We start from the raw sequence: 25,569 nt of genomic DNA on the forward strand, positions 1-25,569 counted from the left end.
CCTCCTTCTGCACTGTATGTTCTATGTTCTAATATCCTGTAAAAGGAGTTTACAAAAGCCATCACTGTCAGTCTAGGATAGAAATTCTGAACAGACAATTCTAATATCTCTGGAACATTTTTTCCTCTCTTGTTTCCCCAAAGCTGTAAATCTCCGCCCCACACACTCTCCCTCCTCCCTGGGCTGAAATCCAAACCCATTCCACCATCTTTTTCCTCCACTCCCAGTTTTCTCCCTCCCTCTCCTCTGCCTGGGTTCAGTTCTCCAGCTCCTGTCTGCAGACTGACAAAAAAAATCAATGGGTCTTATTGGGCGGTTTGGGGCCTCCACTCACCCGCCTGAGTCCAGCTTGATACCCGCACTGCGCATGCTCCAGCTCACAATGGCAGCGATTGATGGCATGTGCCGACCAAGAGGAAGAGGGCAATCCAGGTCTGGTTTTACCAGGCCGACCGGACGCCATCTTGAGAAAGGAAGTCGGGTCTTTTGTGCTTGGAGCAGAGCGCTGCGGCGGCCATCTTTGTTAGGGATGAAGGATTGGGCGGGGATTCCTGCCCGGTGACAGAACCCGGGTCACTCGGGCGACCGCCACCACCTTGGGAATGGAAGTCGGGTCTTTTGTTCGCGGAGCGGAGCGCTGGTGCGGCCATTTTAGTATTGGAAGAGGAAGTGGGTGGGGTTTCCATTCTGGTGACAAGGCCCCGGGTCACCCGGCGGCATCTTGTGGCGGGATTTTCTATCCGGGTCTTTAGTGAAGGACACTAAGCTGGAGCTGAGGTTGAAAAGTGTTCAGAGGAAGGTCTGAAATCAGATTTACAGCCAGATATCAGTAAGAACCACAAAGTTCACATTCAGTATGTTTGGAAAGTACAATCATAATGCTGCAAACACTCAGTTCTGAAGAATCAAGATTGCATTGGAAATGTTAACTCTCTCTCTTCACAGAAGCTGCCAAACCTGCTGAGGATTTCCACAACTTTCTGTTTTCACTTCACATTTCCAGCTTCCGCAGTGTTTTACTCAAATTATTATGTTTCTGAAATTTTGTTACATAACCTGTTAAGAGTAAAACAATTGTCACCATTTAAATGTCCAAATCAGTGATATTTATTTAACTGAGCTTGGGCTGTTTCGGAGCAATGTCAGAAATCGCTTCACAGAAAATATAGTGAAATCTGGAATTCTGTCAGTAGAAAATTTAAAAAACTGAGACTGATTGAAGTTTGTGAGGCGAGAGTATTAAGGGTTATAAAATGAAGGGAGCTGGGTGGGCTGAACAGACACATCAGGCATCTGCACGCTGTGGCTTAATGTCTGTGGTTGAACTGATTGTGGTTTTGTTTTAATAATCTTTATTGTCACAAGTAGTCTTACATTTGCACTGCAATGAAGTTAGTGTGAAAAGCCCCCCAGTCGCCACATTCCGATGCCTGTTCGAGAACACTAAGGGAGAATTCAGAATGTCCAATTCACCTAACAGCATGTCTTTCGGGACTTGTGGGAGGAAACCGGAGCACACAGAGGAAACCCACGCAGACACAGGGAGAACGTGCAGACTCCGCACAGACAGTAACCCAAGCCGGGAATTGAACCTGGGACCCTGGTGCTGTGAAGCAACAGTGCTAACTGCTGTGCTCCTGTGCTACCCCTTAATTGGAAGAAAGGAAAGCTCCCTGATCAGTCCTGACTTCCTATTTCATTGGCAATCCCTTGGGACCGTGAATAACTTGTTTCCGCTCCGAATCGATGAGTTCTGAGGTGGCTTGGCAGGGGATTTACCCTGGAAACCGGCTGCCATTGGTTGTGGAGTGAGATGCATGCAGATACGGAGAGAATATTCAAACTCCACACAGACTGTGACTCGGGGCCGGGATCGAACCCGGGTCTTCGCCGCCTTGGAGCAGCAGTGCTAACCACTTGTGGAGCTTGGGGAGTCTTGTCCAGCCAGCAGGGTACATGTGTGGCTATCTTAGTGAAGGGATGTTGGGTAGGTGGGCTTCAGGCCCGTGACCTGGAGAGAAAATGATGGACTCATTGATTTTATTCTCAGTCTGCAAACAGAAGCTGGAGAACTAAACCAAGTCAGAGAAGTGGGAGATAGAAAACTGGGAGTGGAGGAAATAAACTTAACTGGATTCTGTATTGGGAAGAGGGTTGGGGATCAAAAATGTTCCACTGAAACTGGAATTTCTGTTTCAAATTTCTATCCAGGACTTACAATAATGACATTTGTCAACTCCTTTTACAGGATAGAAGTGGATTCAAGATCTGACAGAGCCATTTGATGCATCAGGATTTTGATATGGAAGGAGAAATGTTTGTCTGTTCGGTGTGTGGGAAAAGATTTCAAACATCAGTGTGACTGGAAAAGCACTGAGAGACACATACATATACCCGAGTGAGAGTGTGCCAGTAGGTGGACTGTGGAATGAGTTTTAACCAGTTGCAAAGCTTGAAAAATATTCACAGCGGGAGAAACATGTGTCTGTGTGGATGAAGATTTAACTGATCTTTCACCCTGGAGAGACACAAGGACTCTGGCACCATGGAGAAACGGTGGAAATGTGCGGACTGTGGGAAAGGGTTCAATTGGCCATCCCAGCTGGAAACTCATCGACGCAGTCACACTGGGGAGAGACCATTCACCTGTTCTATGTGTGGGAAGGGATTCAGAGAGTCATCCAACCTGCTGCAACACCAGCGAGTTCACAGTGACCTGAGACCTTTTAAATGCCCAGGCTGCGGGAAGTGCTATAAAAGTTCTGGGGACCTGATGTCCCATAAACGTGTTCACACCGACGAGAGACCATTCGAATGCTCTCACTGTGGGACTGGGTTCAGGAAATCATCTGAACTGACTGTACATCAGCGAATTCACACTGGGGAGAGGCCGTTCACCTGCTCCATGTGTGGGAAGGGATTCATTAATTCATCCAACCTGCTGAGACACCAGCGTATTCACTCCAATATGAGAACTTATAAATGTGCTGACTGTGAGGAGAGCTTTAAAAGCAGCGACAATCTGCTGAGACATCGACGCACTCACAGTGGAGAGAGGCCATTTATCTGCTCTGTGTGTGGGAAGGCATTCACTCGATCAGCCGCATTGCTGACACACCAGCGAGTTCACAGTGGAGAGAGGCCATTCTCGTGCTCTGTGTGTGGGAAGGGATTCACTTGTTCATCCCACCTGCTGAAACACCAACGCACTCACACTGGAGAGAGGCCGTTCACCTGCTCCGAGTGTGGGAAGAGATTCACTGCTTCATCCCACCTGCTGACACACCAACGCACTCACACTGGGGAGAGACTTTTCACCTGTCCAGTGTGTGGAAAAGGATTCACTCAGTCGTCTAACCTGCTGACACACCAACGGGTTCACAGGTGAAAGCAGAGATTGGATTCTTGTTTATTGCTGCTGTAATCACATTGAGGATTGAATGTGTGGGTTAATCCTGAGGTGTGTAAGAAATGTGTCCCAGCCGCTCTCTCTCGGGTTCAGAGCTCCGAGACACGGAACACAAGCTCCTTTACAACTGTGTTCAGAGTCAGGGAGAGCAATGGTGAATGCTGGAAACCTGCTGTCAGATCAGAGATTGGTGTAAAACTGGGATCTGTTCCTGACTGAAAGTGAAACAGCAGCTTTAAGTTTATAATCTGAAACTTTAACATCATAAAATGTCCCAAGCTGTTTCACAGGTTATTAAATGTTTGATCAGGTGGCATGTGGCACAGTGGTTAGCACTGGGACTACAGCACTGAGGAGCTGGGTTTGAATCCCAGCCCTGGGGTCACTGTCTATGTCGAGTTTGCACATTCTCCCCCCACAACCCAAAGATATGCAGGGTAGGTGGATTGGCTACGCTAAATTGTCCCTTAATTGGAAAAAAAATAATAATTGGGTGCTCTAAATTTATTTTATATAAATAAAACGTTTGATCAAAGGGATAGATTTTCAGAAGTATCTTAAAAGGAGGAGAGAAGTTTGGGGAAGGTATTCCGGATCTCGGCAGCTGAAAGCACGGCTGCCAATGGTGGAGGGATGGATGTGGGTGGGGGATGAGGAAGGTGTCAGTAATTGGAGCAAGTAATTAGAAAAGCTAATAAAATGTGATTGTTGTGATTATTGAGGTTAAGCTGCAGCTGAACAGGGCACAGAGAGACCCCAGCAGCAGCATTGTGAACAGTACTGAGAGACCCCAGCAGCAGCATTGTGAACAGTACTGAGAGACCCCAGCAGCAGCATTGTGAACAGTACTGAGAGACCCCAGCAGCAACATTGTGAACAGCACTGAGAGACCCCAGCAGCAACATTGTGAACAGCACTGAGAGACCCCAGCAGCAACATTGTGAACAGTACTGAGAGACCCCAGCAGCAACATTGTGAACAGCACTGAGAGACCCCAGCAGCAACATTGTGAACAGCACTGAGAGACCCCAGCAGCAACATTGTGAACAGCACTGAGAGACCCCAGCAGCAACATTGTGAACAGCACTGAGAGACCCCAGCAGCATCATTGTGAACAGCACTGTGAGACCCCAGCAGCAACATTGTGAACAGCACTGAGAGACCCCAGCAGCAACATTGTGAACAGCATTGAGAGACCCCAGCAGCAACATTGTGAACAGCACTGAGAGACCCCAGCAGCAACATTGTGAACAGCACTGAGAGACCCCAGCAGCAGCATTGTGAACAGCACTGAGAGACCCCAGCAGCAGCATTGTGAACAGCACTGAGAGACCCCAGCAGCAACATTGTGAACAGCACTGAGAGACCCCAGCAGCAGCATTGTGAACCGCACTGAGAGACCCCAGCAGCAGCATTGTGAACAGCACTGAGAGGCCCCAGCAGCAACATTGTGAACAGCACTGAGAGACCCCAGCAGCAACATTGTGAACAGCACTGAGAGACCCCAGCAGCAGCATTGTGAACAGCACTGAGAGACCCCAGCAGCAACATTGTGAACAGCACTGAGAGACCCCAGCAGCAACATTGTGAACAGCACTGAGAGACCCCAGCAGCAGCATTGTGAACAGCACTGAGAGACCCCAGCAGCAACATTGTGAACAGCACTGAGAGACCCCAGCAGCAACATTGTGAACAGCATTGAGAGACCCCAGCAGCAGCATTGTGAACAGCACTGAGAGACCCCAGCAGCAGCATTGTGAACAGCACTGAGAGACCCCAGCAGCAACATTGTGAACAGCACTGAGAGACCCCAGCAGCAGCATTGTGAACAGCACTGAGAGACCCCAGCAGCAGCATTGTGAACAGTATTGGTCTCCTTACTGAAGGAAATATGTAAATGCAGTAGAATCAGAATCAGTTCAGAGATGGTTCACGAGACGGATTCCAGGAATGGGCTGCTTGCCTTCTGAGGAAAGGTTGGAGAGGTTAGGTTTATATCTACTGGTGTTTAGAAGAGTAAATGGCAAATTGGTCGATCCTTTCAGATCCTGAGTTTTACTGGGTGGGTGTGGTGAGGATGTTTCTTGTCGGAGAATCGAACTCAGGGTCACTATTTAAAACAGGAGTCACTCATTTAAGATGGAGCTGAGGAGATTTTATTTCTCTCCGTGGGTTGAGAGTCTCTGGAACCCTCACCTTCAAAAGGCAATAAAAGCAGAATCTTTGAATATCTTTAAGATACAGTTAGATATGTTCTTGATCAACATGGAGATGAAAGTTTATCCAGGAGTGGGCAGGAATGTGGGGTTGAGGTTACAATCGGATCAGTCATTATCTTATTGAATGGCGGAGCAGACTCAAGGGGCCGAGTGGCCAACTCCTGCTCCTATTTCATATGTTTGAAGAATTGGAGGCTGTAGGAGTTTCCAGAGACTGTGTCATGGAGAGAGTGGCTGCCTCCATGGTGTCCTCAAGCCCCCTGTTTACCCTGCCTGCCTATGATGACAGGCCCGGAGCTAAGGGTTTCACCGGCCACTATCGTATGAGTGGGAGTCAGGGCAGATCATGAGGCAGGGCTTCTTCCCCAGTGCCAGGCCCAGGTTACCCAGCTAACCGGCTGCCATCTTGGCATGAGTGGCCACCTTTGTGAGGAAAGAGGGAGTGGGCGGGACTTCAGAAACACACTGGTCTGAGCAGCATTTTAAAACAGAATTCACTTCCTCAGAGAGCAGGGCGGCTGGGTCACCGGCTGAGTTAGTAACTCTGATATTTGATCCACTGGGCAGTCATAGGTTATGGGGACGGGGAGAGAAGTGGAATGAAGGGCAGAATCAGATCAGCCTGAGGGGCTGAATGGCCCACGCTGTTGCCATTTCATATGACCTTATAAAGCTGGCACTGTTCAGCGAGCGGGGCAAGTGTGTGACCATCTTGGTGAGGGAACAGAGTGCGTGGAGTTTCAACAACCCAGTGACCAGCGGAGAAAATGATTGAAGGAGAGTTTGTGAGACGGAGTTAAATGGGAATCAAGAGAGGAAAAAAATACCGAACAGAAACGAGAATTGTCTGCTCTGAATTGCTGCCCTCTACTGACAGTGGGAACTTCTGTACAATTCCTTTTACAGGGAAATGGAAATTGCTTATTGTCACGAGTAGGCTTCAAATGAAGTTACTGTGAAAAGACCCGCCACATTCCAGCGCCTGTTCGGGGAGGCTGGAACGGGAATTGAACCCGCGCTGCTGGCCTTGTTCTGCTTCACAAGCCAGCTGCTCAGCCCACTGTGCTAAACCAGCCCCATATCAGAAAGGTATCAGAAAGGGAGGATTTTAAGATCTTTAAGAGTCATGCTACTCATCAGGACTTGAATATCATCGACTTGCAATGTGGAAGGAGAAATATTTGTCTGTTCTGTCTGTGGGAAAGGATTTGAAACATCAGTGTGACTGGAAAAGCACTGAGACGCACATACCCGAGTGAGTGTTCCTGTGAACGGACTGTGGAAAGAGATTTAACCAATAACACAGCCTGAAAAAACATCACACCATTCACAGCAGGGAGTAATCCCAGGTTTCCTCCAACCAGGAGAGACACAAGGACACCGGGACCATGGAGAAACTCTGGAAATGTAGAGATTGTGGGAAGAGATTCAGTTACCATCACAGCTGGAAAACCATTGACAGTCACACCGGTAAAAGGAAAATTATCTGCTCCGTGTTTCTCAGTCATTCTCCCCCAGTCACACCAGCTAGTTCACGCTGAGGAGACCTTTCAGCTGAATTTCCTGTGAAAGAGGTTCAGGTGTTCATCTAACCTCACTGCACACCAGCAAATTCACACTGGGAAGAGACCGTTAAACTGCTGTGTGTGTGGGATGGGATTCACTCAGACAACTACTCTGCTGATACATCAGTGAGTTCACACTGGGGAGAGACCGTTAAACTGCTCCGTGTGTGGGAAGAGATTCACTCAGTTAAACAACATGCAGAAACATCAGTAAAGTCACTAGTGAGAAGACATTCATATGCTCGGTCTGTGGGAATGGATTCAGTCACTCATGTAACCTGCTGACACACCAGTGTATTCACACTGGAGAGAGGCCGTTCGCCTGCTGTGTGTGTGAAGGGATTCACTCAGTCACAACACCTGGTGACACACCAGAGAATTCACACCGGGGAGAGGCCGTTCACTTGCTCAGTGTGTGGGAAGGGATTCACTTGGTCACAATACCTGGTGGCACACCAGCAGGTACATAAGTGACTGTGGTGTTGGGATTCTGCTGTTAATCACATCCAGGATTGACAGTCTGACAATATTTACTTTCTTCCTTCTAATGTTAACTGGCTGGAGTTTAATATTCCAGATATATCGCTGCTTTTTGTAATGGCAGTGTCCATTTTAAAAGCATCATCTGTGATCTTACTCCTCAATTCAAGAACTTCCAAAGGAACAGTGAACAATAAAATTATTAATTTTTACTCCACTCCTGAATTAGTCTTTTGTATAAACTCTACAATTCAGTGGCTGAACGCTTCCTCTGATTAACATCTTCAATTAGAAAATGCTGTGGGAACGGTAGCACAGTGGTTAGCACAGTTGCTTCACAGCACCAGGGAGCCAGGTTAGATTCCTGGCTTGGGTCACTGTCCGTGCGGAGTCTGCATGTTGTCCTGTGTCTGCATGGGTTTCCTCCGGGTGCTCCGGTTTCCTCCCACAAGTCCTGAAAGACGTGCTGTTAGGTGAATTGGACATTCTGAATTCTCCCTCAGTGTACCCAAACAGGCGCCGGAATGTGGCGACGAGGGGCTTGTCACAGTAACTTCATTGCAGTGTTAATGTAAGCCTACTTGTGACAATAAAAGATTATTTTATTTTTAAATATTTTCCTGTTAAGAGTTCCTTGACAAAACAGAACATGGTTAAAAAAACCTCACAGAAAGTTACTTGAGGATCAAAGACAACCAGAGTAACAGGATGTTCACAATGTTCTGGGTCCCAAATGGATTCCCTTCAGCTCCTCTCTACCCTGTTCCCGTGACTTCCCGCTTTGGATACAGGGGCGCTGAACCCTGGGGGTCACATCACCATCAGCCCATCACCGTTCCAGCCCCTGCCCCTGATTGGCTGGAGGTCCAGTTCCGAGTCAGTCCTCCAGCATCTTCCTGTCTCTATTAGTGCGAATCCCATGGCAGTTTCCCACTGGGGTGCGGGCCCCGTTGTTATTCTCAGCTAAATTCAGCCCTCTGCTCCATCACTTCACTGTCATTGACATGAGCAATAGAGACAGAAAGATGCCCGAGGCTCGAATTGGAAGACAAAATTTGTGGATTAAGATCTCCATAAAGATCATAGAACATACAGTGCAGAAGGAGGCCATTTGACCCATCGAGTCTGCACCGACACACTTAAGCCCTCACTTCCACCCTATCCCTGTAACCCAATAAGCCCTCCTAACCTTTTTGGTCACGAAGGGCAATTTATCGTGGCCAATCCACCTAACCGGCACATCTTTGGACTGTGGGAGGAAACCGGAGCACCGGAGCAAACCCACGCAGCCACGGGGAGAAGGTGCAGACTCTGCACAGACAGTGACCCAGCGGGGAATCGATCCTGGGACCTTGGCGCTGTGAAGCCACAGTGCTATCCACTTGTGCTACCGTGCTGCCCAAAGGTCAGCAACTTCTTAGAAAAAAAATCAAATTCTAAGTCAACACAACGGGACTTCAAGTTTTATGACTTTTAATGCAACAAACAAACTAGAAGCTACTTTAACTCGGAAACCTACTCAGTAAACTATAAAGTGGAACTTTGCCCTTTTACACAATCTAAAACGCATTTCCTGATTATAGTTTAGTCTGCCCTGGAAGTCGAAACTTAATTGTCTCAGAATCAGTCCAAAGTGATGATTCATTCCCGAGGATTTACTTCCGTTCTTTTCACAGTCTGGCAGCCTTTAATCCCAGAACTGTCTTTCACAGGGAAAGATTAGCCAGCTGCCAGAAAACCGAGTGTCGGCACAAATAGGCCATTTTCTGGTTGGCAAGATGTAATGAGCGGTGTGTCACAGGGATCAGTGCTGGAGCCTCAACGTTTCACAATTCATATCAATGACTTTGATGATGGGACCAAAGGTATGGTCACTGAGTTTGTTGATGATGCAGGAAAAAAGGAAAATGAGGTGGTGTTGCTCGGATAAGGGATGGCATCAAAACATTAGTAAAGGTGGATCTCAGATCAGGAATACAAAACGTGAAGGGCAGCACAGTGGCGGTGGTTAGCACTGCTGCCTCATGGCGCCGAGGTCCCAGGTTCGATCCCAGCTCTGGGTCATTGTCCGTGTGGAGTTTGCACATTCTCCCCGTATCTGCGTGAGTTTCGCCCCCACAAACCAAAGATGTACACGTCGGTAGATTGGCAACGCTAAATTGCCTCTTATTCCGGGAAAAAAAAAAAAGGAATACAAAATGTGGAATCTGTTTGGGTGGAGCCAAGAAACAGCAAGAGGCAGGAAATATTGGGAAGAACTGCTCATCAGATTGGATTTGGGTTTATCACGTACCGAGGTACAGTGAAAAGTATTGTTCTGCATACAGATCTTTCCATACATGTAAAACATAGGACATACAATAGATGCACAATGTAAATACGATAGATACACAATGTAAATACATAGACAGCAGATGAAGTTTATGAAGTGTAGTACTATTCAGTACAGAAGATGTATGAAGAGATCAGATCAGTCCAGAAGAGGGTCATTCAGGAGTCTGGTAACAGCGGGGAAGAAGCTGTTTTTGAATCTGTTTGTGTGTGTTCTTAGGCATCTGTATCGCCTGCTCGATGGAAGAGGTTGGAAGAGCGAATAAACCAGATGGGAGGGGTCTGATTATGCTGCCCGCTTTCCCCAGGCAGTGGGAGGTGTAGATGGATCTATGGATGGGAGGCAGGTTTGTGTGATGGACAAGGCTGTGTTCACGACTCTCAAGTTTCTTACGGTCTTGGGCTGAGCAATTGCCATACCAGGCTGCGATGCAGCCAGGTAGGATGCTTTCTATACATCTGTAAAAATTGGTAATAGTCAATGTGGACATGTCGAATTTCCTTAGTTTCCTGAGGAAGAATAGGCGCTGTTGTGCTTTCTTGATCATAGCGTCGATGTGTGTGCACCAGGACAGATTGTTCGTGATGTGCACACCGAGAAATCTGAAGCTGTCAACCATCTCCATCTTGGCACCATTGATGCAAACGGGTCTGTGCGACACTTCCTGAAGTCAATGACCAGCTCCTTAGTTTTGCTGACGTTGACGGAGAGATTGATGTCATTGCACCACTCCACTAGTTTGTCTGTCTCCCTCCTGTACTCTGACTCATCGTTGTTCAAGATCAAAACAGTAGGGGTAGTGTGGGACATGGTATTAATCAGGAGATTAGAGAAGCATGTAGCATGGGTAAAAAGGTAATGGGTGATTTCAATCTGTATATAGACTGGGTAAACCTAATGGGCACTGATGCTGTGGAGGACAAGTTTCTGGAGTGTGTGAGGGAAGGTTTTCTAGAGCAGTAAGTTGAGGAAATGACTAGAGAACAGGCTCTTGTTGATCTAATATTATGCAATGATAAAGGGCTAATTGATAATCGTGCTGGAAAACAACCTTTAGGGATGAGTGACCAGAATATTGAATATGAGGTATTCCAATCTGAAGCCAGGGTATTAAGTTTGAAGAAAATTATGAAGGTAGAAGGGGCAAATTAGCTGAGGTGGATTGGGGTAAATACATTAAAAGGTGTGACAGTCCACAGGCAATGGATAAGACTTTCAATCATTATTACACAGTTTACATTCCTTCAAGGCACAAGAACCCCAAAACGACAGAGAACCATGACGACCAGAGGAAGTGAAGTTTTGTATAAGATTGAAAGAAAAGGCCGATAAAGTTATCTGAAATAGGAATAAACCTGAGGATTGGGAGGATTTTAGAATACAGCAAAGGACCAAGACACTGAGACAGCGAGGGAGAATAGAATATGAATATGAACTCGCAAAATACATAAAAATGGACTGTAAAAGTTTCTATAAGTACGTAAAAAGGCAACGTTTAGCTAAGACAAAGGATTGTCCGACACAGATAGAGTCAGGAGAATTTATCGGGCAGCACGGTAACACAGTGGATAGCACAGTTGCTTCACAGCACCAGGGTCCCAGGTTCGATCGCCTGCTGGGTCACTGTCTGCGCGGAGTCTGCACATTCTCCCCGTGTGTGCGTGGGTTTCCTCCCACAGTCCAAAGAGTGCAGGTTAGGTGGATTGGCCACGTTAAATTGCCCTTAATGTCCAAAAAGGTTGGGAGGGGTTATTGGGTTAGGGTGGAAGTGAGGGCTTAAGTGAGTCAGTGCAGACTCGATGGGCCGAATGGTCTCCTTCTGCACTGTATGTTCTATAATGAGGAATAGAGATCTCTACAGCCACCTCGTTCAACGCTCTGGGATGTCGATCATTAGCTTTTGGGGATTTATTCACTTTCAGCCCCATTAATTTCTCCAGTACGACTTTTTCACCAATACTAATCTCCGCCAGTCCCTTGGTTCTCTGGTGTTTTGGGGACAATTTCTGTATCTTCCTCTGTGAAGACAGACACACATTGTTCAGTTTCTCTGCCTTTTCCTTACTCCCCATTATAAACTCTCCTGTCTCTGCCTGGAATGGACCCACATTGGTCTTTGCTAATCTTTTCCTTTTCACATTCCTGGAGAAACTTTTCCAGTGGGTTTTTATGTTTCTCACCAGTTTGCTCTCATATTCAATTTTCTCTCTCTCTTTATCAGTTTCTTGGTCCTCCTCTTCTGAATTCTGAAAAAGTTCCCAATCCTCAGGTTTACTACTATTTTGACCATGTTATGAGCCTCTTCCATTGATCGAATGGAACCTAACTTTTCTTGTTAGCCAAGGTTGCATCACTTTTACACAAAGGAATCTATATTTGTTGTATACATGTGAAATAAAAGTCACATACATCCCAGAGCACCATAGGCTGCTCTCCCCTTTGACAGAGAGAGAGCTGACTGGAGGTGATTTAACCCGAGGGTCAGCACACCTCAGGCGAGGGGCCTGGTTGAGAAGGCGGGGCTTTCATGAATAAACTCAGTACGGGAGTTGAATCCTCCCTGTTGGCTTTGCTCTGCATCACGAACCAGTCGTCCACTCAACTGAGCTAACCGACCCGATAAATATGTAATAATTCCTTAAATATTAGGTACTCCTTGTACCAATCAGTTTCCCAGTCCACCTCAGACAACTTGCCCCTCATATCAGAATAGTTTTCTTCTGTGAGGAACACCCAGATAAATTAAACAAAAGAACCATGTAACTGCCATGGTTCATCTCCATGGCAACGTGGCACACTTTTGGGGGGGTTGCAAACTAAAATGGGAACAAATATCTTCAAACTTCCAAACACCCTTTCACTCTGTGATCCTTGTGCAATTTGAAGTCAGGTATTAGCAACAAGGCTCAAAGAGCATCAGCCCACTGGAGGCAAAGTGGTGAGACCGGTCAGTCCAGCAGAAAGAAACCCTCCGACCATCCCCACTGACCACCTGTCAGAATGAACAAAATGCAGTCCTGGGTGTAGAGCAGAAACAATAACAGCAGAATCCAACCTCTGGAATCGGTTGTGGAATTGTTGGTGTCACAGCAGGTGTGGTGAAACATGCAATCCTGTCTCACATTGTGAAGTGGACCGCCTCTCCCCAGTGTGAACTCGCTGGTGTCTCCGCAGGTTGGATAACTGAGTAAATCCTTTCCCACACTGAGAGCAGGTGAATGGCCTCTCCCCCGTATGAACTCGCTGATGTTTCCTCAGGGTAGATGAATCACTTAATCCCTTCCCACACTGCGGGCAGGAAAGCCACCTCTCCCCAGTGTGAACTCGCTGATGTTTCCGCAGGTTGGATGAATCACTGAATCCCTTCCCACACTGAGAGCAGGTTAATGACCTCTCCCCAGTGTGAACTCGCTGATGTCTCTGCATGTTCGAAGAATCAATGACTCCCTTCCCACACTGAGAACAGGTGAAAAGCTTCTCCTCAGTGTGAACTCGCTGGTGTGTCTGCAGGTTGGATGAACAACTGAATCCCTTCCCACACTGAGAGCAGGTGAACGGCCTCTCCCCAGTGTGAACTTGCTGATGTTTCCGCAGGGTTGATGAACTCCTGAATCCTTTCCCACACTGGGTGCAGGTGACTGGCTTCTCCCCAGTGTGAACTCGTTGATGTCTTTGCATGTTGGATAATTCACTGAATCCCTTCCCACACTTGGAGCAGGTGAACGGCTTCTACCCGGTGTGAACTTGTTGATGTCTGTCCATGTTGGAAAATTCACTGAATCCCTTCCCACACTGAGAGCAGGAGAATGGCCACTCCCCAGTATGAAGTTGCTGATGTGTCTTCAAGTGGGATAACCGAGTGAATCCCTTCCCACACTGAGAGCAAGTGAACGGCGTCTCCCCAGTGTGAACTTGCTGATGTCTCTGCAGGTGGTGCAACTGAGTGAATCCCTTCCCACACTGAGAGCAGGCGTACGGCCTCTCCCCAGTGTGACTGCGTCGATGAATTTCCAACACAGATGGGGAACAGTATCCCTTTCCACAGTCCCCACATTTCCACGGTTTCCCCATGTTTTGGGTCTCCTTGTGTCTCTCCAAGTTGGACAATCAGAGGAAGCCTCATCCATACACAGCACGGCACGGTAGCACAGTGATTATCACTGCTGCTTCAATAGTCCCAAAAGACGTGCTATCAGGTAATTTGGATGTTCTGATTTCTCATCTGTGTACCCGAACAGGCGCCAGAGTGTGGCGACCCAGGGCATTTAACAGTAATTCATTGCAGTGTTAGTAAGTCTACTTGTGACAATAAAGATTATTATTAAATTAAAGTACAGCCTTGCCTCTTTGTGAGTTCCACAGTCAGTTCACTGGAACACTCTCACTCCGGTAAGTGTGTCTCGGTGCTTTTCCAGTCACAATGATGTTTGAAATCTTTCCCCACAGAGAGAACAGGAAGCATTTCTCCTACATTGAAAGACCGATGATATTCAATTGAATTGAGTGATTCTGTTAAATCTTGATGTGATGTTTAGTTTGAGATTTCTTTCTGCAAATTCTCCTCTTCTAACACTGCAAAAAAAAATGGAGGAAAATGACACAATGTGATGTATGATTCTATAACTCTATACAATGAATGATGACATTTTGTTGGTCACCATTACGGAGTTTAGATTTCAATTGCAATTAATGAACACTCATTAAATTTCAGCAGCTTCTCCGCTGTTCCCAGAGTTTTCAAGAAATAGATATTTTATAGAAGCAGTTAGATGTCGCACTTGGATCAAAGGATATGGAGGGGAAGGCAGGATGAGGCTATTGATTTGGATGATCAGCCAGAATAATAATGAATGGTGGTGCAGGCTCGAAGGCCTTCCTACTGCTCCTATTTACTACATTTCGATTAGCCTGAGTTCCTGGGTGACACATTCAGCGCTATTACCACTGCTCCACCATCTCCCCCAGAGTGACTGCAGGGGTTTGGATTCTGCTGTCAGTCACATCCAGGACTAAACCATGCACATCCTGACAATGCCAGTAATTTCCACCGCATTTAATACTTCCAGTAATGAGTAAAATTTAATATTCTGTCATTGGTTTCTCTTTACTTTGTGACTTTTAATCTTCAAATAACGATTGTTTTTCGGAGATATTAAGATTTTAGGTGATGAACCAAATAGTGATTTACTTACAAAGGTGGATTCGTATTTGGGGTCCGAAGTCTCCACTGTGGCTTCCACTGGATGATTATGAGCTCTGGGTTATTAGGAGGCCTCCTCTGGGTGTTTGTGACGCCTCCCCGGTCACTCCGCCGCGTCCAGTCCCTCCCACCTCGCGGCTCCACTCACTTCCCTTCTGAACAAAAAAACGCCATCGCCATTACCCGCACTGCGCATGCTTCAGTCACAGTCTGGTCCCGCCCCTTATTCACTCTGATTGGTTGGAAGACCAGCTGCTCCTGCTCAGTCCTCCAGACACGCCCCCTCCTCCTATTGGTCTGGAGCTGCCGTCAATCACTCCCCGGGCATTGTGATGTGGGCCCTGCGTAGTGCAGCTCACATCCAGGGACAGACGCTTGTTTGTCTAGGCGGGAAAGAGGTGGATAAGCGGAGGCAGCGTTCGGGGCAGTGGGTGGGAGGGGAGGCTTCACAAGCACCCAGTGGAGGCCTCAACATCCCCAATAACAAACTAGCGGCACCGCCTCAACACCCAACATAACGGCAGCTGCCGCTTTCTCCCGGTGCCGGGCCCCAGTGGACAAATGTGGCTTCAGGAAGGAAATGCAGCAATGGATTTCTTCAGGAGAAATTATCTTGAACTCACTTTACTGATGCTGGAGCAGGAGGAGAGAATGGGGGGAATGTCTATCCTACACTCACACTGATGGATTTGTTCATGAGAAATTATCTTGAACTCACTTTACTGATCCTGGAGCAGGCAGCAAGAGGAGAGAATGGTACTTGAAGATCTGTGTTACTGGAAATAGATTGGGAGACCAAAAAAGGATTTGAAAACGTATACAATTTTTAAATTGGAGCTTTTAATTTAGCGGCAGCCATGTGTGGTAGTACCAGGTATTGCGGTACCTAAGAGGTGGATGACCATTGGTTAGACCCAGGAGTCTACTGTTGGCAGTTGGACATAGTTCCGCCCTGAGAGGTGGCGTATAAGAACCGGTGCCGTCCCAGCAGCCTTCACTTTCTGTATCAAAGCTGCTGGGGAAGAGTTCTAGCAGATTAAAGCCTTCAGTTATCATAGAATTTACAGTGCAGAAGGAGGCCATTCGGCCCATCGAGTCTGCACCGGCTCTTGGAAAGAGCACCCTACCCAAGGCCAACACCTCCACCCTATCCCCATAACCCAGTAACCTCACCCAACACTAAGGGCAATTTTGGACACTAAGGGCAATTTATCATGGCCAATCCACCTAACCTGCACATCTTTGGACTGTGGGAGGAAACTGGAGCACCCGGCAGAAACCCACGCACACACTGGGAGGATGTGCAGACTCCGCACAGACAGTGACCCAAGCCGGAATCGAACCTGGGACCCTGGAGCTGTGAAGCAATTGTGCTATCCACAATGCTACCGTGCTGCCCTCAAGTTATGAATCACTTCGTCTTGGAGAGTAATTGATTGCGCATCACCATGTAAGTCAATAAGCAGAGCATTGATGGGTAAAGGAGACATCGTTTGAGATTTGATAGAGGTATTTGAAACCAATAGCCTGTTCAGAGTAGATAGAGAGAAACTTTACATTCATGGAAGAATCAAGAATGGGAGGATATAGATCAGAGAGAATATAGATGGAGGCTATAGTTAATTGAGGAAAGAAGCAACAGAGACATGAAGAGAAACTTTCTCACACAGAACCGAGCGAGAGCGGCTGGTCCTCCAATCAATTGGAATGAACGAAGGGTGGGGTTTTGACTGACATGCACAGTGTGGATAACTTTTCATGGTAACTTCATTGCAGTGTTAATGTAAGCCGACGTGACAATAAAGATTATTATTATAATGACCACAGCGAAAGGCTTTTATCTCGGATCTCTCGGCCTAACCATCTTCAACTGCTTCACCAATGACCTTCCATGATAAGGTCAGAAGTGGGCATGTTTGCGGATGACTGCACAATGTTCAGCACCATTCGCGACTCCTCAGATTTTAAAGCAGTCCATGTCCAAATGCAACAAGACCTGGACAATATCCAGGCTTGAACTGACAAGTGGCAAGTTACATTTGCACCATACAAGTGCCAGGCAATCACCATCTCCTTCAAGAGAGGGTCTCACTGAGGAAATGAACAGAAAGGCATGATGGGTAGTTAGGCCAAGTTAGGAGTAAAATCTTAATGTGCAGCCTGCAAGTGGGATTCAAGAGAGGAAGAAGGGGGATGGGCATTAGGTCCATTAGGACTGGTTCTTTGTGCAGAGAATGCTGGGTGAAAGGGGCCCCAGGGTCAGCTTATATGGCCAGGTCAAGGAATGTGTGAGAAAGACCTTTGAGAATCTTGCATTTGTTACCGTCACCTTATTTGGTCGTGGGTATGTGAAACCTGACGCTGAATCCATGTATGTGAAACCAGATGCTGTGCTCCCTTTGTCTCACTCACTCTGGAAGTTTCAAGAGACGTGTTGTCTCCTGCCTTTTTATCAGAGTGAGTGGAGTTCGCAAGCTATTTGAAATAAAATAAGTCAATACTTACAATCTGACTCAGGGTTTGACTGAGACCAAACTGAGGGCAGAAAGAACTCAGTATCGTCATCACCACTGCCCCTTGACATTCAATGGCATTACCATCACTGAATCCCACACAATCAACATCCTGGAGGTTACCATTGATCAGAAACTGGACTAGCCATATTAATACTGTAACTACAAGCGCAGGTCAAAGGCTAGGAATCCTATGGCGAGTAACTCACCTCCTGCTTCCTAAAGACTGTCCACCATCTACAAGGCACAAGTCAAGAGTGTAATGGAATACTCTCCACTTGCCTGGATGAGTTCAGCGCCAACAACACTCAAGAAGCTCAACACCATCGAGGGCAAAACAGCCCACTTGATTGCTCCTCCTTCCACAAACATTCAAACCCTCCACCACTGACGAACAGTGGCAGCCGTGTGTACCATCTACAAGATGCGTTGCAGTAACTCACCAAGGTTCCTCAAACAGCACCTTTCAAACCCAGGACCACTGCCATCTAGAAGGACAAGAGCTGCAGATACCTGGGAACTCCACCACTTGGAGATCCCACTCCAAGTCACTGACCAGACTGATTTGGAAATATATTGCCGTTTCTTCACTGATGCTGGGGCAAAATCCTGGTCCTCCCGCCCTCTCAGCACAGTTGGTGTACCTACAGCTCAAGAACTGCAGTGGTTCAAGAAGGCAACTCACCACCACCTTCTGAAGGGGAACTCGGGATGGGCAAGAAATGCTGGTCTAACCAGCGACGACCACATTCCTGTAAATTAAGTTTTAAAAAGTTAACAAGTCTTGTGAGGAACATTCAATCAAGACATTCAAAAGGGAATTGGATTATGGCTCGAAACGAAAGAATATGCAGGGTTTGGGGGAGGTGGAGAGCCAGTGCAGACACAATGGGCTGAATGGCCTCCTTCTGTGCTGTGACAAAGCGGTTAGGCTGTGATACCGATAGCAGAGTTTTGGATTATCTGATGTGTGTGGAGGTTGAATGTGGGAGGCTGGATAGTAAAGTTATGGCATAGTCAAGTCCAGAAGGTAACAGAGAAATGGATGAGAATTTCAGGAATGTTTGAGCTGAAGGAGAGGCAAAGTTGTGCGAAGTTCTCAGGTGGAGACATCCTATCGCAGACCTTTTTTTTTTCTCCCCTTCCCCCCACCATTTCACCGACTCCAAACCTATTACATTTCCATATTTCCTCCCTTCTGCTGAGGACCATCACAACCTGAATCATTAACTTTCTTTCTCTCTGAAGATGCTGCCTGAGCTGCTGAGTTTTTCGGATATCTTCTGTTTTTATTACTGAGGTGGAAATAGTGTGGTCTTGGTGATAAAGCTGATATGTTGTTGGAAGCTCAGCTGGGATGTAAACCCTGACATGAAGGTGGTAAACTGTCCAGTTCAGCCTAAGCCAGGGAGACAAAGTCAGTGGCGAGTTTGTAACAATGGGTGGAGATAATAGCTTCAGTTTTCCCAATATTTAAATAGAGGACATTTCTGTTCATTGAGTACTGGATGTCAGACAAGTCAGGATGATGTGTGACTTGGAGGAGAACTCGGTGGTGCTGATGTTTGCATACTCCTGCTACCATCATTCTTCAATGTGGTGAAATTAGGTGTCTGTGAAACTTTGTCAAAGTTCAGGTTGATTTATGGTTATGTAAAATCTCTTTCTCCCTGCTAATTTCACCTTTATCTCTCTCCTCCCATAGAGACCAAAGTCTTTTGTAGATCCAAACTGGGTTAGAACAAAGAACAATAAAGCACAGGAACAGACCCTCCAGCCCTCCAAGCCTGTACCAGTCATTATGCCAACCTTTGCCAAAACCCTCAGCACTTCCTTGTGCCGTATCCCTCTATACCCATCCTATCCATGTGTTTGTCAAGATGCCTTTTGAACGCCGTTAATGTATCTGCTTCCACAACCTCCCCTGGCAACGCATTCCAGGCACTCACCACACTGCGTAAAAAAAACTGCCTTACACATCTCTAAACTTTGCCCCACGGACCTTAAACCTATGTCCCCTGGCGACTGACCCCTCCACCCTGGGAAAGAGTGCTTGCCCATCCACTCTATCCATGCCCCTCTTAATCTTGTAGACCTCTATCAGGTCGCCCCTCAACCTCCATCTTTCTAATGAAATCAATCGAGTCTATTCAGGCTCTCCACATAGCTAACACCCTCCAGACCAGGCAACATCCTGGTAAACCTCCTCTGCACCCTCTCCAAAGCTTCCACATCTTGCTGGTAGTGTGGCGACCAGAATTGTGCGTAATATTCCAAGTGCAGCCTCACCAAGGTTCCATACAACTGTAGCATGACTTGCCAGTTTTAATACTCAATGCCCCATCCAATGAAGGCAAGCATTCCGTATGCTTTTTTGACTACCTTGTCCACTTGTGTTGCCACCTTCAAAGACCTGTGGACATGCACGCCCAGATCTGTATAGGTTGTAGTTCCTTTCTCCGAAGGTCATTAGATAGGGCTTTCTCCGAAGGTCATTATATAGGGCAGCACGGTAGCATAGTGGTTAGCACAATTGCTTCACAGCTCCAGGGTTCCAGGTTTGATTCCAGGCTTAGGTCACTGTCTGTGTGGAGTCTGCACGTTCTCCCCGTGTCTGTGTGGGTTTCCTCCGGTTTCCTCCAACAGTCCAAAGATGTGCAGGTTAGGTGGATTAGCCATGCTAAAATTGCCCTTAGTGTCCAAAAATTGCCCTTAGTGTTGGGTGGGGTTACTGGGTTATGGGGATAGGGTGGAGGTGTGGGCTTTGGTAGGGGGCTCTTTCCAAGAGCCGGTGCAGACTCGATGGGCCGAATGGCCTCCTTCTGCACTGTAACTTCTATGACTATAAACCGTTGGATTTTTACAACAGTCCAACAGATTTAAGAGTCACTGTTTCCTAGTGCTGGCCCACCTTGGCCTCTCCCCAGTGTGTGTGCTGGTGTGTCAGGGGCACTACCGACTGACACACCAGTTTACATGTGACTGCAGAGGTTAGTTTTGCTGTCATTACTGCTATCTGGGGGACTCTCCATTCTCCACTAATTCCCATTTTCTGTCTTTATGATGAATGCTAAAGGTCTGTGAACTTGGTTTCTGCATAAATTAGTTCCAAACTGTATTGGCCCTCCAAAATCCAGCCTCCATGTCTGCGTAGTAAATAAAATCAACTGAAAAGGTATTTCTTTTCAGAAACATAAAATTAATCACCCAACACGCAATTCAAAATGATGATCCTGAGATTAAAGCCTCATTATCTACCCATTCAACTACATGGACTGTGACAAAACTTGCTTCACAAACGCTTACCTCACTATATCCAGCCTAAGGAGCTGGACGCACATAAAGTCTCATTGAGATTTCAGCCCTATCACAGTTGGGATTTGGGAAAATTGTTGTCATAGAATCAGAATTTACAGTGCAGAAGGAGGCCATTTGGCCCATCAAGTCTGCACCGGCCCTTGGAAAGAGCACCCCACTTAAATCCACGCTGTCGATGAATTATGTTTATTTCTGTATGTTACAGTGCCACACTGAAATGCTTCGGAGGCATTTCGATTACATTGCCACTTGGTGTGTTCTGGGCAACATTCAGACATGTTAAATCTTTAATTTTAGCATTGGAACGCCCAAGGGAAATGCTTATATTGCACGTTCCAATGCAGTATGTGAGACCACAGAGCTTTTGTTAGATTTAAACTCCCTGACCATAAAAGCTTGAAGAATAGTTGTACATATGTGGGTGAAGTACATATGCACAATTGCTTTCCGATCGGGTGTCGGGGTTACAATGAGCAAATATTAACTGATTGCACATATCCATGGCGGGTCATTTACCCATCATTCCTGGCAGTGGAGAAAGCCCCCAATCTGCAATACAGAGGACTGGGACGCATGCGCAGTCGCACACAGTGTGGAGCATGCGCAGAGGGATGACGCTGAACAGAGGGTTGTTTGTTGCTCGGCCGCCGGTGAGAAGGGGAAGCGGCGGGTGGGCGGAGCGGGTTCATTAACACTCAGTGTGGGCCACAAACCCCGAATAACAACCTGCAGGTCCCGCGGTTACAGCTCGAGACTTTTGACCGGAAACAGGCCCCGGTTAAAGGCCACCATCTTGGTTACGTGGCGAATACGGTGCCTGAGGGGCCATCGTGGTGGCACAGAGAGTGGGCGGGGCTTCTGGGCCCCAGTGACCAGGAGAGAAAATGATTGTATCGCTGATTTTTGTTCTCGCTCTGCCCAGAACTGCATCCAGGCAGAGGCGAGGAAGGGGGGAAATGTTGAAGTTGAGGAAATAAATGATGAGATGGGTATGAATTCAGTTCAGGGAGGAGAGAGAGAGAGTGCAAGGACAGGGATTTACAACATTTGGGGAAAAAGAGATAGAAATATTACATAGAATCTCGACTTGTCTATTCTGTGCTCTCCACTTGTGAAATGTTTTGTAATCTGCTTTTGCAGGCTATTAGAAGGGGAAGGTGACTGGAAGGAACATCATTGCAAGATCTGACAAGATTTATCCGGATCTGAATAATTTTTGAAGAAATAAGGATCTGAATATCACTGGCCTTTGAATGTGGACGGAGAAACGTTTGGTTGTTCTGTCCGTGGGAGAAGATTTCAAACACCAGTATTTGGAAAGGAACCGACACACGTACACCTGAGGGAGAGTGTTCCAGTGAACTGACTGTGGAAAGAGCTTTAACCAGTTCACAGTCTATTAAAAAAATCACACCATTCACAGTGAGGAGAAACTGTACATGTGTTCTCTGTTGATAAGACTTCAATTGATCATCTAACCTGGAAAGACAAAGATACAGGCACTATGGAGAAACGGTGGAAATGTGACGACTGTGGGAAGGGATACAATTATCCATCCCGGCTGGAATTCCATCGACGCACTCACACTGGGGAGAAGCTGTGGAATTGTGGGGATTGTGGTAAACGATTCAATTCTCAATACCAGCTGGCAAACCATCAACGCAGTCACACTGGGGAGAGGCCATTCACCTGTTCTCTGTGTGGGAAGGGATTCACCCAGTCAGCCTGTCTCATGTCACACCAGCGGTTTCACACGGAGGAGAGGCCCTTCAGCTGCACTGACTGTGGACAGAGGTTCAGGCATTCATCCCACCTCAGTAAACACCAACGTGTTCACACAACGGAGAGACTGTTCACCTGTTCAGATTGTGGGAAGCGATTCACCGTATCTTCTGACCTGCTGAAACACCAGCGAATACACACTGGGGAAAGGCCATTCACCTGCTCAGTATGTGGGAAGGGATTCACTCAGTCAGCCAACCTGGTGGTACACAAGCGAATTCATACTGGGGAAAGGCCATTTAGCTGCACTTCCTGTGGAAAGAGGTTAAGATCGTCATCTGAACTCACTGCACATCAGCGAGTTCACACAGGGGAGAAACCATTCACTTGCTCTGTGTGTGGGAAGAGATTCACTCAGTCATCCCACTGCCTGACACACCAGCGAGTTCACACTGAGGAGAGGCCATTCACCTGCTCTTCCTGTGGAAAGAGGTTCAAGCATTCGGGCAACCTCAAAGCACACCAGCGGGTTCACACTGGAGAGAGACCGTTCACCTGCTCCGTGTGTGGCAAAGGGTTCCATTGGCTATCCAGCCTGCTGACACATCAGCGAGTTCATAAATAACTGCAGGGGTTGGGTTCTGCTGTTATTACTGCTGTTAATCACATCCAGGATTGATAGTCTGACAATACTGTGTTTGTTTTTGCTGATGTTAACAACCCTTATAGCTAGATGGAGTTTCATATACTGGAGATATTGTCACTGGTTTTCGAGACTTGCAGTGTCTCTTTTTAAAAACACCACCAGCTATCAGAGCTTTCAACAGGATCCTGTTTATAATGAAATTATAAACTTTTACGTCAACCTTAATTGATCTCTGATGTAAAATCTCCAAATCAACATCTGAAAGGCTCCACTGACTAATATCTCCAGTTAGAAAGTGCTGATTAATTCATGCTGACAGTTCTTACTGACTTACACACAATGATACCTCTGTCATGAAATTAAATGATCAAGATATAAACAAAGAACAAAGAAATGTACAGCACAGGAACAGGCCCTTCGGCCCTCCAAGCCCGTGCCGACCATACTGCCCGACTAAACTACAATCTTCTACACTTCCTGGGTCCGTATCCTTCTATTCCCATCCTATTCATATATTTGTCAAGATGCCCCTTAAATGTCCCTATCGTCCCTGCCTCCACTACCTCCTCCGGTAGTGAGTTCCAGGCACCCACTACCCTCTGCGTAAAAAACTTGCCTCGTACATCTACTCTAAACTTTGCCCCTCTCACCTTAAACCTATGCCCCCTAGTAATTGACCCCTCTACCCTGGGGAAAAGCCTCTGACTATCCACTCTGTCTATGCCCCTCATAATTTTGTATACCTCTATCAGGTCACCCCTCAACCTCCTTCGTTCCAGTGAGAACAAACCGAGTTTATTCAATCGCTCCTCATAGCTTATGCCCTCCATACCAGGCAACATTCTGGTAAATCTCTTCTGCACCCTCTCTAAAGCCTCCACATCCTTCTGGTAGTGTGGCGACCAGAATTGAACACTATACTCCAAGTGTGGCCTAACTAAGGTTCTATACAGCTGCAACATGACTTGCCAATTCTTATACTCAATGCCCCGGCCAATGAAGGCAAGCATGCCGTATGCCTTCTTGACTACCTTCTCCACCTGTGTAGCCCCTTTCAGTGATCTGTGGACCTGTACTCCTAGATCTCTTTGACTTTCAATACTCTTGAGGGTTCTACCATTCACTGTATATTCCCTACCTGCATTAGCCCTTCCAAAATGCATTACCTCACATTTGTCCAGGTTAAACTCCATCTGCCATCTCTCCGCCCAAGTCTCCAGACAATCTAAATCCTGCTGTATCCTCAGACAGTCCTCATCGCTATCCGCAATTCCACCAACCTTTGTGTCGTCTGCAAACTTACTAATCAGACCAGTTACATTTTCCTCCAAATCATTTATATATACTACAAAGAGCAAAGGTCCCAGCACTGATCCCTGTGGAACACCACTGGTCACAGCCCTCCAATTAGAAAAGCATCCCTCCATTGCTACCCTCTGCCTTCTATGGCCTAGCCAGTTCTGTATCCACCTTGCCAGTTCACCCCTGATCCCGTGTGACTTCACCTTTTGTACTAGTCTACCATGAGGGACCTTGTCAAAGGCCTTACTGAAGTCCATATAGACAACATCTACTGCCCTACCTGCATCAATCATCTTAGTGACCTCCTCGAAAAACTCTATCAAGTTAGTGAGACACGACCTCCCCTTCACAAAACCGTGCTGCCTCTCACTAATACGTCCATTTGCTTCCAAATGGGAGTAGATCCTGTCTCGAAGAATTCTCTCCAGTAATTTCCCTACCACTGAAGCAAGGCTCACCGGCCTGTAGTTACCTGGATTATCCTTGCTACCCTTCTTAAACAGAGGAACAACATTGGCTATTCTCCAGTCCTCCGGGACATCCCCTGAAGACAGCGAGGATCCAAAGATTTCTGTCAAGGCCTCAGCAATTTCCTCTCCAGCCTCCTTCAGTATTCTGGGGTAGATCCCATCCGGCCCTGGGGACTTATCTACCTTAATATTTTTTAAGACACCCAACACCTCGTCTTTTTGGATCACAATGTGACCCAGGCTATCTACACCCCCTTCTCCAGACTCAACATCTACCAATTCCTTCTCTTTGGTGAATACTGATGCAAAGTATTCATTTAGTACCTCGCCCATTTCCTCTGGCTCCACACATAGATTCCCTTGCCTATCCTTCAGTGGGCCAACCCTTTCCCT

The 25,569-nt window shown here is 46.9% G+C and overlaps 2 protein-coding genes and 1 pseudogene across 2 annotated transcripts in view; 1 reads left to right on the forward strand and 2 right to left on the reverse strand.

Moving 5' to 3' along the window:
* LOC140421366 (uncharacterized) overlaps positions 1-25,569 on the reverse strand; it is a 522,678-nt gene that overhangs the window by 354,252 nt on the left and 142,857 nt on the right. The window lies entirely within an intron of this gene.
* Positions 674-24,063, forward strand: LOC140419478 (uncharacterized). The gene is given in 5 exon segments (XM_072503361.1): positions 674-829; positions 2,249-3,384; positions 7,405-7,527; positions 7,529-7,604; positions 22,634-24,063. Coding segments are annotated over 4 exon segments (1,788 nt in total). The 5' UTR covers positions 674-829; positions 2,249-2,545; the 3' UTR covers positions 23,384-24,063.
* LOC140419472 (uncharacterized) overlaps positions 9,130-25,569 on the reverse strand; it is a 37,232-nt pseudogene continuing 20,792 nt past the window's right edge.

The sequence above is a fragment of the Scyliorhinus torazame genome, chromosome 5, assembly GCF_047496885.1.
Source record: "Scyliorhinus torazame isolate Kashiwa2021f chromosome 5, sScyTor2.1, whole genome shotgun sequence".
NCBI lineage: Eukaryota > Metazoa > Chordata > Chondrichthyes > Carcharhiniformes > Scyliorhinidae > Scyliorhinus > Scyliorhinus torazame.